The sequence below is a fragment of the Coffea arabica genome, chromosome 5c (assembly GCF_036785885.1).
Source record: "Coffea arabica cultivar ET-39 chromosome 5c, Coffea Arabica ET-39 HiFi, whole genome shotgun sequence".
Classification (NCBI taxonomy): domain Eukaryota; kingdom Viridiplantae; phylum Streptophyta; class Magnoliopsida; order Gentianales; family Rubiaceae; genus Coffea; species Coffea arabica.
This window is the reverse complement of record NC_092319.1, coordinates 18,528,329-18,543,774: the sequence shown is the minus strand read 5'-3', so window position 1 is coordinate 18,543,774 and position 15,446 is coordinate 18,528,329. Positions and strand designations below refer to the sequence as shown.

At 34.7% G+C, this 15,446-nt stretch overlaps 1 protein-coding gene across 44 annotated transcripts; it reads left to right on the top strand.

The window, feature by feature from the left end:
* The first annotated feature begins 4,360 nt into the window (after positions 1–4,360).
* On the top strand, positions 4,361–13,760 carry LOC113690253 (uncharacterized). 44 transcript variants are annotated; one of them, XM_072050709.1, is made up of 11 exons: positions 4,361–4,636; positions 4,895–5,040; positions 5,181–7,931; positions 8,177–8,271; positions 8,349–8,418; positions 9,475–9,575; positions 9,801–10,718; positions 11,141–11,202; positions 11,927–12,044; positions 12,654–12,779; positions 13,571–13,760. In XM_072050709.1, exons 2-3 carry the CDS (start codon positions 5,016–5,018, stop codon positions 7,853–7,855), a joined length of 2,700 nt encoding a protein of 899 aa, XP_071906810.1. In that variant the 5' UTR covers positions 4,361–4,636; positions 4,895–5,015; the 3' UTR covers positions 7,856–7,931; positions 8,177–8,271; positions 8,349–8,418; positions 9,475–9,575; positions 9,801–10,718; positions 11,141–11,202; positions 11,927–12,044; positions 12,654–12,779; positions 13,571–13,760. The 44 variants fall into 44 exon arrangements, with proteins under 44 accessions (XP_071906810.1, XP_071906808.1, XP_071906807.1 ...); XM_072050707.1 differs by lacking the exon at positions 11,141–11,202 and adding an exon at positions 13,344–13,442 and having other exon boundaries at positions 9,446–9,575; positions 11,932–12,044; XM_072050706.1 differs by lacking the exon at positions 11,141–11,202 and adding an exon at positions 13,344–13,442 and having other exon boundaries at positions 9,475–10,718.
* Positions 13,761–15,446: the final 1,686 nt, after the last annotated feature.

The following is a 15,446-nucleotide window of genomic DNA, read 5'->3' as shown; positions in this document are numbered from 1 at the left end:
TGCATTGCCAAAATTTGGGAAATGGCATGAACCAGATGAAGGAAAAGGAAATGTTTCTCATGCATGCATGCTAAATATTTGATGAAATGCCAAAACAAAAAAAAATGAATTTTAGAAACTGTTTTGTCTTAATGTAGTCTTTTGTTGTTGTTTTCTTGCTAGCTAAGATTATATTTGTAATGTAAAGATTATAAGGAGTATTGTAATATGTTTTTATGAATTTTTTGGTGAAGGTTTAAAGGTCTAAAAATAATAAAAATGCAGCTGTTTTTTGGCCATTTGGTCACTTTTCTTTCTTCTTTTTGTAAAAACTAACTCCGAAAATGGAACCTACGCGAAAAATGGAGTGGGGAGGTGTATTTTGAGAAATTTTGATCACCGGAAAGGTCGCCGGCGGTGGCGGTCCGGTGGCGGCGGCGCCACCGGCGGCCACCATGGCTGCCAGCTGAAGCTTCTTCGGTTGGCCGAAGAAGAAGGAAAGTAAACGTATGGGGAAGAAAAGAGAAAGAAAAGAAAGAAAAGAAAAGAAAGAAAAAAAAAAAGGGGGATTGGGCTAATGTTTAGTTTTCGGTTGGGCCAAGAGCTAGTTTTGTTAGGTTTTGGGGCTGGTCTTTGGTTTATGTTTCTTTTGGGTTTCGGTTGGGCTAGGAGGTTGGAGCCCATGTGTTTTTGGGTGGGTTTGAGTGATAAAAGACGGGCTGGCCTGTGTGTTTTGGCTTGGGCTTTCAGTTGGGTTTAGATAGGTTCGGCCCAAGTAAAATAAAAAGGGAGGCCCGATGCCCTTTTCTTGCCCAAATCAGAAACGAACTTGCACTTTAGCCCCTGATTTTTGGAGTACTTTCATTGCGGCCCAGAACATTTTAAATTCCTTTCAGCTCGGTCCTTAATTTAATTGCACTTTGGTCCCTGAATTTTATCTTTCATTTAATTTTGACCCCTGAACTTTGAAAAATATAATTTTTGTCCCCCAAAAGTTTTCAATTTTTGCAATTCAATCCTTGTCAAATTTTGGCTCTCTTTATTATGATTGTTTCTTTTCTTCAATAACTAATTATGTTACTTTTGAACATATTCAATTTGTAATTTTTAGATGTTTTAAATTTCTTTATGTTTGACATATTAGTGTGAGTTTAGTACTTTTATTATTATTGTTTTTTTCAATTAAATTGGTGCCATGATTCTTTTGTTCATTGTGAGTATAAATAGGACAGTTTGACTCCATTTAGTCACCACTTTAAACGGGAGATACCCCTATTTTTATTATTTCAATGTCAATTACGCGCTCTTATGTGCTCCTATGTGTTTATATTTTTATATGCTTTATTTATTTGATTTAAATACTCATTCAAATTTTCTTATATATGTTTTAGTTAATTTTGACAATGATTCAAGAGACATTTAAATACCTCAAAAATGTAATAGATAGGATAATTAGATTTGTTTTATTATATTTTTTCCTTCTACATTGTAGTTAGGCGCTCCCCGATGTAATAGATAGGTTGCGTGTTTATGTGGTTTATGTGTTATGTGTTTTATCCGCTTTTCTTAGGATTTTGGCATCTAGATATTATGTTTACGTGTTATGTGCTACGTGCTCTTATGTGTTTATTTGTTTTAATTTATGTTTTATTTGTTTCACTATGAATTGTTAATGCATGACGTCACTACACTAGTCCAACGCTAGTTGTGGTTTCTCCCTTCGCTTACTTGCTAGTCCAACGCTAGTAAGGATTTTTAGAAATGAGCTAGTCCAACGCTAGACCCTTTAGGTCATCTTGTGCTAGATTCATCTTTATATGCTATTCACTACATTTTCATGCATATTTTCATTTTTAGGATCTTTTCTTATTTGCATGATATTCCCTATTATATTATCCCCTACCCGCTATAGGTGCTAATCATGTCATTTAGAATTGCATCTCATTTAAGCTAGTTCATTTGCTTGTTCATGTTAGGATAATTATTTTTCAAACATGGGAAATGAGTGATTATAACTTTCTAGTTTAAATACCCTATTAATCCATGTAAGAGAAAATTATGTTACGAGTTTTTCCGCCTCCTGTACCCTTTATGTTGCATTCCCTTTTTCTTTGATCACTTATATATATGTATATAATTTAATTTCTTTTCTTTTACTTTATTTTCTTTTTTCATCATTTGCATCCTCGTGACACCTTCAAGGATTCATTTTTGGCCTTCGCAATAAATGTGATTGGTTCAATTAAACTCTTGAATGAACATTTTGTCCCTTTCGATATTTTATTTTTGCATTCATGTAGAAAACATTCAAATATGATAAAATTAAGGGTTAGATTAGAAAAATTTTGACTAAACCTCGCAACTAGCTTAGACTAAGTTGAAAGGGTGCCTTAGGTTTGAGTTAATCGAACCTTTGCCTTCCCTTTCTTCAACCGTGACTCCCGAATCCGTTTTCTTTTGTTTTTCAAAGACCTGGAGTTGTCAAAAAGGGTTTTATTTTATTTTACTTTATTTTTTGGGTGACTTGGTACACCAAAACTTCATACCAAGTGGTGACTCCTATTTTTACTAAAAAACCCCTTTAGACTAAATTTTGGACCCAAATTGTCGCATTTTTTTAAGTCCCATTCTAGGTCCCTTTTAACTTGTTTTAAAATAAAATCACATCTTTTATAAATCTCACACTTTATTTTTTATTTTCATCGTGAAAAATGGGGCGCGACAACTCTAGGATGTTCAACTTAGCTTTCACAAGCTAAGGGAATTTGCCACAAGGAATGGACGAAATTCTGAAAAGTTTATTCAATACTCTAAAAAACTGAATGCAACATGTGACTTGAGGCTATTTATAGCCGCGCCTAAGACCTAATAAATTGGAAAAATAACAAGGAAAGTTCGGCCAACGCCCTTGGGCCTTCAGCGAGGGTACTTAACTGCGACTCAACCCGCTGTTTGGAGCTTGAACACTTGCATCTTCTATTGTAAGCAGCATTTTAGTAGTCGTGTAAGGATCTTCTAACTCAATTCCTTCAATGGCCGGTTTCTCTTGGGCTTGGACGGCACGAACCAAGGCCTGGAGGGACTCCTTGAATCTCTTAGCTCGTGCTCGTGTCACTGGGCCTTGGGGCACCTTCACAGGGTCTACTTGTTCACTATGTGCCTCGCGCTCAACCGCATCATGAAAGCTAATATAGTACTTTGTATTTGAATCTAATGGTTATGAAAAGATGAAGTACAACTGATAACTTATCAAAAGGTTGACATTTATATGAAGTTCAACCTAACTCTTAGAAAGAAAGCAATCGTCTAATCTGATTAGGTGATTGTCAAAAAGTGCAGTGGTTGAAGAATGTTTTTTTTTCTACTTTGTTACAAACAAACCAGAGTAAAAACTGTAGAACCAAACAATCTCTAAGTTGCCTTCTTAAATACTCTTAACTGGAATTGATAACTTTAAGAGCTTCTTGATAACATTAAGAACCAAATGTATAAATGAATTAAAATGGAATTGATAACAAAAATATATAATATATTAAGTGGCAATGTTAGTTCAACTCTTAACTAGAATTGATAACTTTAAGAGCTTCTTGATAACTTTAAGAACCAAACGTATAAATGAATTAAAATGGAATTGATAACAAAAATATATAATATATTAAGTGGCGATGTTAGTTCAATTGTGTATCCTTAAATGACAATAAAAATATGAATAAACATAAAATCAAGTGTTACCTAAAATTTTAGACATTAACAAATCAAAATAAAATTGACACATATAAATGTACATTGCATTGAGTAGAAATAATAACTTGTTCTTTATAATAGGATAGAATCAATTTTGCTTTACATTAATAATCTTTTGCTTTACATTAACTTTAAATGATAACTTATTTTGACAAATATATTTTAAATGATAAGGTTGAAAACTCGAATAGAAATAATTAAATCTTAAATTAATTTGTCAAATATAAGTTGAAATGTTAATGTGAATAGTAATAAATATAAATTCTAATTGAATTATATCTATTCAAAATGTAGATATTGAAAAGTCTACTCAAAATAATTCAACCTTATAAAGAAATGCTAAATGCAATCTAATCTGGGTCATTGAACACATCTAAAGTAATGCCAACTCCACAAGACAATACCAAATCCATATAGAAAGCAAAAGAGAAAACTCAAAATTCACCCAGAATACCACATGTTAGTAAGGGGAATTGCTACAGTAAATTTGGACCTCTACTTATCTTATAGTAAGATAAGATAAGGTATTTGATAATACGTTGTAGTATATTTTTAGTCCTTTAGATAAACATTCAATTAAACACCTTGCAAGGGGACACTTTATAGTTTTATTCCCAGAATCAACATAGCGCTTAGAACAAGTAGTACCAATGCCCACTGATTTTAGTTCGGCCTATCAAAGCCCATCTCATGTCGAGTTGGGCCACCGCAGTTTAGTACCACCACTACTCTTTTTCTTTCGTCATTCCCCTGGTAACCTTCTCCTTCCCTGAAGCATTCTCAGTAGCCCTTCGCGTTCTTCTTCTTCCTTATGCAAGCTACACTCGTGCTTCTCATTCACCCTCTTTTTCTACCTGCTGCTCTTTTAAGGGTCTTGAAGGGGACAAGTTTCAACTAGAGATTTTGTATGCAGGTTAGTTTCTTATTGCTTTTGCTGTACTTTTCTTACTCTGTGATGATTTTGTTCAATAGACTTCATTTATCAATGTTCTTGGGATGTTCTTGGCGGATTGTCATAGGCTTTCCATTAATCTTTTAGTAAAGTAGAAATGTTTTTTGATTTGATCCTGAGTTGAAATTGGTCGACTTTGACAATTAGGCTGCATGTTTTACTCATTTGATTCTTCCTGAATTGTCCTCAGTCACCGATTTTGGAGTCTCCGACTTGTAGGGTATCGTTATCAGAATGGCCTGCCAAGTTTCGATGATGAATTTTTGAAGCATGGTTAAAAGAGAAATTCAGTGCGTTGATTATTTTGCAGAGATTTTATTTAAAGCTGAAAAGTGCAAGAATGATGGCACTTTTTGCGAGCCTAGGTATGCTGGTTGAATTCATTTAATTCCTGAATGTTTTCCCGTTCTTTCTATTTCTTTAATCATGAGTTTGTTGATTTACTGGAACTCTAAGTTTGTTTCTGGTAGCTCACTGATCATACTGATCCTAATTGGTACCGCAGGATTAATGTTTCAGTCTGCCTCAAGATGCTTTCGTGTGATTGCCTCTTACAGAAGCTTGTCATTTTCAAGTAATGGACCTTGCAATCAGGATGGTGGATCAGCTTCTTTTGGAAATGGGGTTAACCAAGAATATTTGGGAAAATCAGAGGGTATATGGCAAGAAGCGGACAGAGTGTGCCTGATCCTGGAGAGTGGATCTTGGGGGCCTTCAGTTGAAAATGCTTTATCTACGTATGATGAAAAACGTCATTCAGAACTAGTTATTGGAGTCTTAAGGAGGCTGAAAGATGTTCAACAAGCACTAAACTATTTTCGGTGGGTTGAGAAGAAAACTGACGAAGCGCATTGTCCTGAGGCATACAATATGCTTCTCATGGTAATCGTGAAGAGTAAGAGGTTTGATCATGTGGAACAAATTTTGGAAGAGATGGGTCTTGCTGGGTATGGCCCATCCAACAGTACCTGTATTCAGCTAATAGATAGCTATGTCAAGACTCGAAAATTAAGGGGAGCATTTGATTGTATTCAGACAATGAGGAAGTTAAAGTTTCGCCCTGCATTTTCAGCTTACACTACCCTAATTGGTGCCCTATGTACTGTTAATGAACCTGATCTTATGCGGGCACTCTTTCTTCAGATGCAAGAATTAGGTTATGAAGTGAGTGTTCATTTATTTACAACTCTTATACGAGTATTTGCCAGGGAAGGTCGAGTTGATGCTGCTCTCTCGCTTTTGGAGGAGATGAAAAGCAACTCATTGGATGCAGACATTGTTCTCTATAATGTGTGTATAAACTGCTTTGGCAAGGTGGGTAAGGTGGATATGGCTTGGAAGTTTTTTCATGAGATGCAAGCTAATGGATTCGTACCTGATGAAGTTACATATACGAGTATGATTGGTGTTCTCTGCAAGGGTAACAGACTGGATGAAGCTGTGCACCTGTTTGAACAGATGGAGCAGAATAGGGCAGTCCCATGCGCATATGCTTATAGCACTATGATCATGGGATATGGATCTGCTGGAAAGTTTGATGAAGCATATAGGTTACTTGAAAGGCAAAGGTTAAAGGGATCCATACCAAGTGTAATTTCATACAATTCTCTTCTAACCTGCCTTGGGAAGAAGGGAAAAGTTGATGACGCATTAAGGATCTTTGAGGAGATGAAAAAAGATGCAGCACCTAATCGCACAACTTATAATATCATCATTGACATGCTTTGCAGGGAAGGACAGTACAGGGCTGCTTTAGACGTTCGAGATGCCATGAAATTTTCAGGCTTGTTTCCCAATGTATTGACTGTAAATATAATGATTGACCGTTTGTGTAAGGCTCAGAAACTTGATGAAGCTTGTTTTATTTTTGAAGAAATGGACCACAAACTTTGTATGCCAGATACAAGGACATTTTGCTCTCTTATAGATGGCTTGGGTAGGCATGGCAGGGTAGATGATGCATACAGGTTATATGAGCAGATGTTAGATTCTGATCGGGCTCCTGATGCTGTTGTTTATACATCCTTGATTAAGAACTTTTTCAGGTCTGGAAGGAAGGAAGATGGGCACAAGATTTACAAAGAAATGGTTTCTAGAGGTGTTGCCCCTGATCTTTTGCTCCTTAACACCTATATGGATTGTGTATTCAAAGCTGGTGAGACAGAGAAAGGCAGAGCTTTGTTTCAGGAAATTAAGAATCTGGGTTTTACTCCAGATGTGCGGAGTTATTCTATTCTGATTCATGGTCTTATAAAAGCAGGCTTTGCATGCGAAACATACGAGTTATTTTATACAATGAAGGAAAGAGGGTGTATTCTTGACACCCTTGCTTATAACACGGTAATTGATGGATTCTGTAAATCAGGAAAGGTCAATAAAGCTTATCAACTGCTGGAGGAAATGAAGGTGAAGGGTCATGAACCTACTGTTGTCACTTATGGTAGTGTTATTGATGGGCTTGCAAAGATTGACAGGCTTGATGAAGCTTACATGCTTTTTGAAGAAGCAAAATCCACAGGTGTGGAGTTAAATGTGGTGGTTTACAGTAGCCTTGTAGATGGGTTCGGGAAGGTGGGTAGAATTGATGAAGCATATCTGATTATGGAAGAATTGATGCAAAAAGGCTTGACGCCGAACACTTATACTTGGAACTGCTTGATTGATGCTCTCGTGAAGGCTGAAGAAGTAGATGAAGCTCTTGTCTGCTTTAATTCGATGAAAAACTTGAATTGCAGTCCAGACTCAATAACTTACAGCATTCTCATAAATGGGCTTTGTAGGGTGCAAAAATTCAATAAAGCCTTTGTTTTTTGGCAGGAAATGCAGAAGCAAGGTCTAAAACCCAAACTGATTACTTATACCACTATGATATCTGGGCTTGCAAAGGCCGGAAATATACTAGAAGCTGATAAACTCTTTGAAAGGTTCAAGGCAAATGGAGGTGTACCTGATTCAGCCTGTTATAATACTATGATAGAAGGGTTAAGCATTTCAAATAGGGCATTGGAAGCTTACCAACTATTTGAAGAGACTAGGTTAAGAGGTTGCAACATATACACAAAAACATGTATTGTTCTTATGGACTCTCTGCATAAGGCTGAATGTCTTGAGCAGGCAGCAATCGTGGGTGTTATTCTGCGGGAAACAGCAAAGGCACAGCATGCATCTAGATCATTGTAACAATGGATTGGTTACTGTTATTAGCGACTGATCACAATCTGATGTGTAGTTTTTATGTGTTTATTTCTTTGAATAGGTGGGCTATCTGGACGCATTATTTTAATAGTTTAGGGCATAGCAATATAGGTCTAAATTGGGGATAGAATCACACAGTTAACTACATAAACTGGTTTTGAGCCTATCCTCTAACTTTCCTCTTCCTTTTGTCTTTTTCCCTCATCAGTTGCAATTTCTGACTTCATTTTATGGCATTGTGTTGCTTGTTTAATTAGTCTTCTTCTAGTGTTCATTCAACTGTTTTTTTTTTTTTTGGGATCAAAGGTCAATTTTCATTACTGTAAACAAGGCTACAAAAGTGTGGAGTTAGTGGAGCAAATGCCCCAAAAAGATCAAACTGCCATATTCACAGCTGGAAGGTATTAAACCATTCCTCATCTAGGTTAATGTTTAAAACATAATCTGCTAATCTATTAGCTATACTATTTCCTATTAGGAGCAAAAGAGAAGGAACAGAAGTGAATCAAAGAACTGAGCATATTGAGGTCCTCGAGCATGGAAGTCAGGTTAGCATCTTGACTCCTCTTGGCTTTTAGTTGTGAACTAGTTGTTTGCTAGAGCATGTTTGATGTGAATCCTATGCCATCCTGCTTCAATAGCTTTAATTATAGATAGTTTCAGTCCTTCGGTCTCATCTTGGATGCTGTTCCCACTTTTCCTTACATTGATTGCCCAACTAGCCTTGACGTGTTTCCTCCAGTCCATATCTACCACTCCAAACCCAAGTGATTCAAATTTGGAACTTGAGCGTGTAGCTAAGTCAATGTCAATCATTTCTCTGTCCATACCTCGGGGAATCTGATCCTCACTTTGGTCTATTGATTCATTAGGGCTCCTCCTCGTTACATTCCTTCCTACATTCTCATATTCCAGCCATTCCTGCCAAGCTTTCATTATTGTATCCTGAAATCCCCTTCTAATCTCAGAGAACTGGGATCTCAACTGTTATCCAACTGCTTATAATTTCTAATAACATGTATTTGACTCTTAGATCATGGTATAGCTCATGGTACTGCACAACGTCACCAAAATAATTTGGTGACATAGTTTGACTTTCTCACATTGCTATTCCATTCAAGATTTGGTCCACTTCATAGGGACATGAATAATTATTTTCATGTTATTGCATTTACATAATAGTGCCAAAAGAATTTGGTGAAGTAAACTGGGTGTTGCACCAGTTCTCTTTTTTAAACTTTCACTGCAGTTAAAGTTTAAAAGAAATGTTTGTTGATTGATCATGTCTCTCTACAAATGAATGTCATGGACTTAGATTTGTTAATGATTCATATCCACATTTACTCTTTTGATCCATACAGTATCAGGTACTTGACAACACCTTGGCTTTCAAGTCCACATTTCCATGTGACTTTTGTGAACTTCCTCAGGAGGTCCCTTGTTTAATTACAAAAGCTGAAGTTTTGTTTCCTTGAAGACATCTAATTTGCAATCTGATTGTCAGATTTCACTTTTGTTTCTTAATTGTTTTCCAATAAATCTTAATATGGGGCCATGATAGAAAATTATTTACAGTTTTCCATGGACACAATGTTGACTAATAGGTGGTTGAGGGAGTAGTCATGTTCTTTGCTCCTGAGTAATCACAGCATTCTGGGTGTATCCTCTTGTTGTCAATGGCCAAAGTACTCTTAAGAAAACATAGGTAAGCTTTCATTCTTTTCCTTCAAGTAAATCGTGTTGCTTGTTCTTGATTGCACTGTCATATTGAATTTTGCATTTCAATGGATAAATTTGAATGTGAGAAACATTTGTTTAGTGTGTCCTGAGAGGAGAGCAAGGAAAAGAATAGATGCCAACATTTGTACCTTTTTTTTTTGTAATGTATACTTTGAAGAGATCTAATTAATTGCGTTTTTGTGTGTGACAGATTTTCAAAGACATTGACAGGTAATGAGAAACTTTGTGCGGTATCTACTGAAAACTTTATGCCAAGAATCACTTAAAAGACTCGATGAGTAATTATAATTTGAAAGAAGAATACTACAGTCTAGACAGTGGGGAATTGACATCTGCTCTTCAATAAAGTTTGCTCAAGTTTGACAGGAAAAGGGATGGTTGTTTCAGTATTACAAAAAATTAACAAGTAATATTGTGAAGGTTTTGCTTATAAAATTATGAAGTCATGGTAGTGAATGATTGGATGCTTGTGAAAGCCAATTAGATGTAGAGTTTTCTAAGTTGCAATAAGATTGTTTATGCTTTATCAGATACTTTGGTAAGTTTGAAGGTAAGGTCAGAAGCAGATGACTCTGTCAAATGGAGATGAGAGACTACTGAATTTATGACTGTTCAAGATCTGTGTGGTCTTGTCAAAGCATTTATATATCAACAGCTTAGGAGGAAAGTCTTTAAAAATGTAGTATAAAGTGGGAATGGGGTTGCAAAAGGATAGTCGTCTCTCATGTGCCACTCATGCATCTTATTTTTTTTGGCATTTCTTACCAAATAACGTGTTTCCAGATTTTTAGGTATTTGGTGAGAATTTACTGGGTTCTGGCCTCAAGACATCAAAATCTGTCTCACTCTCTCCTCCCAAAAATCAGTCGCATCATTTTCTTCTCTTCTTCTTCAGTTCTTCTTCTTCCTAATTTCTTTTACCCCCTTGAATCTGATCTTCTTCTAACCAATCTACCTAATCAACAAACGAAAAAGTTTTTTCCTAGAGATACTTGTACCTGCTCCGACTCTCTCTTGAAGAACAGAGGAAAAGCTGCTTAAGCTGAATTAGGAAGATGACTAATCCATCTCCATCATCCGATCTGAATAATTTGTAAATACAATCACGGTATTTTTTTTATCCTTTTGCTGATGTTTAATATATATATATATATATATATATATATATATATATATATATATATATATATATGCACATACATATATTATATTTTTATTGATGATTTAATCTTTTCTTTTTTGGCTGTTTAACCACGGAAGAGAGAAGCTTTCATCTTCTTCTAATCTAAGATGTGGAATGATCTGATTTTTTTTTTTTTTTTTGCCTTTTAAACTGATTTCGCCTTCCGTTTGTTCTTTTTTTTTTGTGGTTTTTCTTAGAATTTATTGTTGAAAAATATGTATTCAGCTATTGGTTATTTATTTTTTTCTAATTTAGGATGGAGAAATCATGTAAAGGTAAACATTTTGTACCATAATTTCTTATTATTTTCTTGTTGTATGTTTTACCCGCAGTTTTTTCTTTCCCAGATTTTTCCTTGACTTTAAGCACTCAAGCCATTATTGATACATGTCAGAAGGTTTCTTCACGCGTGAGTTTTATATCTTACTCTGAAACTAAAAAAAAATGGTGATAAAAAAGATGTGATAGCTTAACATCCCAAACAAGGTTTTTATTTAAGCAAAAATAATGAAAGGTGCAAATGTGGATTTGAGATTTTTTTGTCCCTTATAGTTTTGTTATTAGTTTGAAATTCCAGTGTTGTAAGTTCAAGTTTGAAGATTTTGTCTTGGATGACTAATTTTACTTGATGGGTTTTGTTTATATTTGAAGGATTTCTGGTGAAAAGATCATATTGGCCCTTGTGCAATACAGCACAATATTACTTCATTCCATGAGTTTGTTCCCGACTTGTTTGTAGGATTTAGAGTTTGCACCCTTTTTAGCATGGTAAATGTTTAATGCATTTTAAGGTGGTTTTACTCCCTAGCTGTATTTTGCATGGTTAAACAAATATATTCCAAAATAGGTTGGAATTATGAGGAGTCAACTCAATAACTGCATCGTTGATCTTCTTTAATTTGTTCCAATTTGAATTTGCTAAAGGAATAGTGAAAGCTAATAGGATTGTTTAAATGTACACCTTGTTTCTGGCAAAGGAAAGATAAATGAAGAAACTGTTTTATGCTTTTTTCCTTAACCGTCTCTTCAGTTTAGTTTAACAGGTTTTCTTTGGTTGTATGTAATGTTACTTGCTTACTTTATCTTGTATTTAGTGTTTTATTTCTTTTCTGTTGCTCTTGTTTTTGCCTCAGCACAGAGAACTGGCAAGGAAGGTATGATACTTGAAGCTGATAAGATGACTTTGAGTTTGATTGTAATATAAAGTGGAATATGGTTGTCCTCTTGGGTGTCACTCATGTGACTTCATAGGTACTTGTGTTCCAATTTGACATTACATTTTCTTTTGCTAGGCAGTGGTTGTTCTTATGTATACTTGAAGCTGATAAAATGACTTTTGAGTTTGATTGTAGTATAAGTGGAATGAGCTGCTAGAGAATGGTTGGGTTCTTGGGTGTCGCTCATGTGACTTCATAGGCACTTATGTTCCAATTTGACATTACATTTTCTTTTGCTAGATAGTGGTTGTACTTATGCATATCTTTATCTTTAAAGTATGTTTGATAAAACTGAAATCTAAAGTTTGAATCTATTACGTTATTGAAATTTTAAGTACTAAATCTGATATATTTGAGTGTATATCACAATAAGTGATAAATGAATAGCCTATCACTTATTTTTGGGAGCAAATTTTGCCTAGAAAATTCAGTGTCACTTAAATAATTCAAATGTTTTAATTTTGATTATCAAACGCATCTGAACATATTAAGATTTGAATTCCATTAAGTGTGAGTGCTGAATTGAGTTATCAAACAAGGCCTTAGAGTCTTTTATCATTTAAATAAGTATTTCCCATTGAAAAAGAAAATAGCAAGTATGGTTTGGGTTCTTATTGGTTTGCATGTTTGAGTTTATGACCAGGATATACAAATGAGATTGAGAGGAAGATGGTACTTGCAGTGTAATCTACTGCACAAATTAGACTTGAAGTTGTAGCTGGATAGAGATCAATTGAGAAATTTTACAATTCAAATTATACAGCAAGAGGTATATCTACACTTACTTTTGTTTTATGCCTTAGTGGGCTTGATTTTTTTTTTTATAGGATGGGAGATTCTATTTAAAAGACTCCATAATTTATCAGATTTTGTCTGTTCTTTCCCTTTTTTTTTTGTTTGGCCTTCTAACAAAAAAAATGTAAATTTGAAGGCACTTAATCAGGTTGTACATCTTCCCATAAACTTATGACTTTGAGTGTGCTGATTTTCTTTTCTTTTATCTTTTCCTGTTATTTATTTAACATGTAATTGATGTTTAGACACAAAACGAGGGGAAAGGAAGAGAAAAACCTGATATAACTCACCATACATGTCCATATTCTAAGATAACAGGGGCTTTAATTGCCAAATTTGCTACAGAAAAGGTCTTCGTTCTAATTAAGCTTGCTGGAGCATAGAGAAGTTTCTTACCGTTGTTTGCTTTTCTTGCCAAGATGGTGGTCAAATTTCATTGTATTAATTTTCTTAAAGAGCATCAGTAGCATCAAAGACAACAGACATCTGTTATGTAGAGAACTGTTTTGCTCTAGATGACTGTAATTTGTTTTTGCAGAAATTAATGCTAATTATGAATGTCAGTTGTGTTAAAAGCTGGTGCTGGAGTTTAAAAAATTAATCAATTTGTTAAGTTCCAAGGATTGAAGATAAGTAGGTGAGAATTTATCATGTTGTTAAGCAGTACCTATTGAAATTTATACTTCTAAATTAGATCAGCTACCTTTGTACTTGTACACATCATTAGTTTTTGAATTTTTTTTTATTCGTTATTCTATTTTGCAGCAGCAGACATGATCATAATAAGGGAATTTGTGATATATAAGCTTTGGAAAGAACACAGAACAGAAGGATGAACCCCACCTATTATGTTTTGGATGAATTTTTAATCCATTATTATAAATATTAACTCTGAAATTGATCTCTTTAGACAAATTGAATGCCTGTTAATTTTATTTAGCTATTCTATTTTCTAGTTTGCTATCTTTTTAGTTGCATCTCTGTTCCTTAATTCACTTTAGATAAAATCGAATCCATTAGGAATGCTCGGGTTCATGGTGGTCAGATTAAGGATCCTTTGCAACAGGTGCTTTTTGGAATTAATTTACCTGAAGAATTAAGCTAGTGGGGCTGGTGAAGCATCACTGCAGCAAATCTTAGCAAATTGTTGCAGATTTGATGGCATGCTCCAGGTTTAGCCATGCTGAAACTGAACTTTAATGGAGCTGTATTTAATGAAGGATAGGAACAATATACAGTTAGTTCTGACATGGGAATTACAACAAAGCCTCCTTGCCCAGACAACTAATTCCAAGCAAGCTAAAGCTTCCGCATGGACTGGAGAATCCACTAAAATCTTCTTGGATAACTTATGAATTACCTGTTCGCAGGGATTGAAGATTACAAAACCAATGCCACCGCTGCCCGACGGACTATCAGACGGACTATCAAAAAAACTATCTGTTCAGAGTCCGAGAAAATTGACCAACGAGAATAATAGAGTTCTTGACAATTCAATAATGACAATAACAGAAGAAATAAATCAAACAAAAGTTACGTAGTTCGGTCAAACTGACTTACGTCCATGGGCGAAGGGGTAGTAGATTTATTATAATAAAAAGATAGCACAAAAGAGAGAATACAAAATCTAGAAAATAATTTTTAAACTCAAAAGGTACCTAAAACTGAAAATACAAAAGTGCCTAATTAGCATTAAATGTTTAATGGTTTCAAGCCCATGACTTGCTCTTTTGGTTTGATATCTAACCAACTTCTCTCTAGTTGGGGTGTGGGTCCCTTAAAACTCTCTTGAATTGGTGTATACAGTACTTGGACCAGTACCTTTAGCACAATTAAATTCATTTAAATCTACTATATTTATAATCATTAAGAGGAGATATTTCTTTATAAAATTTTTGATGTGGGATAAAAAGACAAATTCAACAAATTTCCATCTTGGCGTGTATCTAACATCGACAAATAGCAAACAAATGGCAAACAAGCTTCACCTTCTCCATAAAAAGTCCCAACGGATTTCAACAAACTACCAAAGTCCTAACAGATCCTAACGAGCCACCAACGAACCAGGATGCAAAAGACTCAATGGATCTCAACGGGTCAAAACTCACAAAAGGTTCAACATATCTTAACGGACTAAAAGACAAACATATTAATCTTGCTCCATTTTCTTCACAAAACTCTCAATGAGTTCCAACAGACCAAAGAGCTCTTCTTCAAAACCAAACTGAAGTCCAACAAAAAATTTTTTTTTCTTCATTCTCTGTAGCGGTGCCCTAAATGATCCCACAATTCCCAAAAAATGATCTACATATTCCCTTAAATAATAATGGTGATTATATTTCTGATGAAAAATTTGATACAAACCCAATACCTATTAGATATTTTTGATAATGGAATAGAATTTGACGATTTTGATTGGCACTATCCGTCTCTTTAAAATGTTGTGATTCGATATTATTTCTTATTAAAGAATTCGCATATTAATTAAAATAATTAAATGAAAGAATTACATATTATTAAGAAAGGTGGGTTGCCATGATTGATATAAGACCTTAAGAGATGCTGAACATGAAAAATATTTAATAACTAATAAATATGCAGAACTAAATAAAGACTTTACTAATCATTATAGAGAAACTCA

Excerpts from the sequence above, each read along its gene's own strand:
- LOC113690253 (XM_072050709.1), top strand. The coding sequence starts at position 5,016 with ATGATGGCACTTTTTGCGAGCCTAG. Across the intron at positions 5,041-5,180 it reads GGCACTTTTTGCGAGCCTAG|GATTAATGTTTCAGTCTGCC; the intron begins GTATGCTGGTTG and ends TTGGTACCGCAG.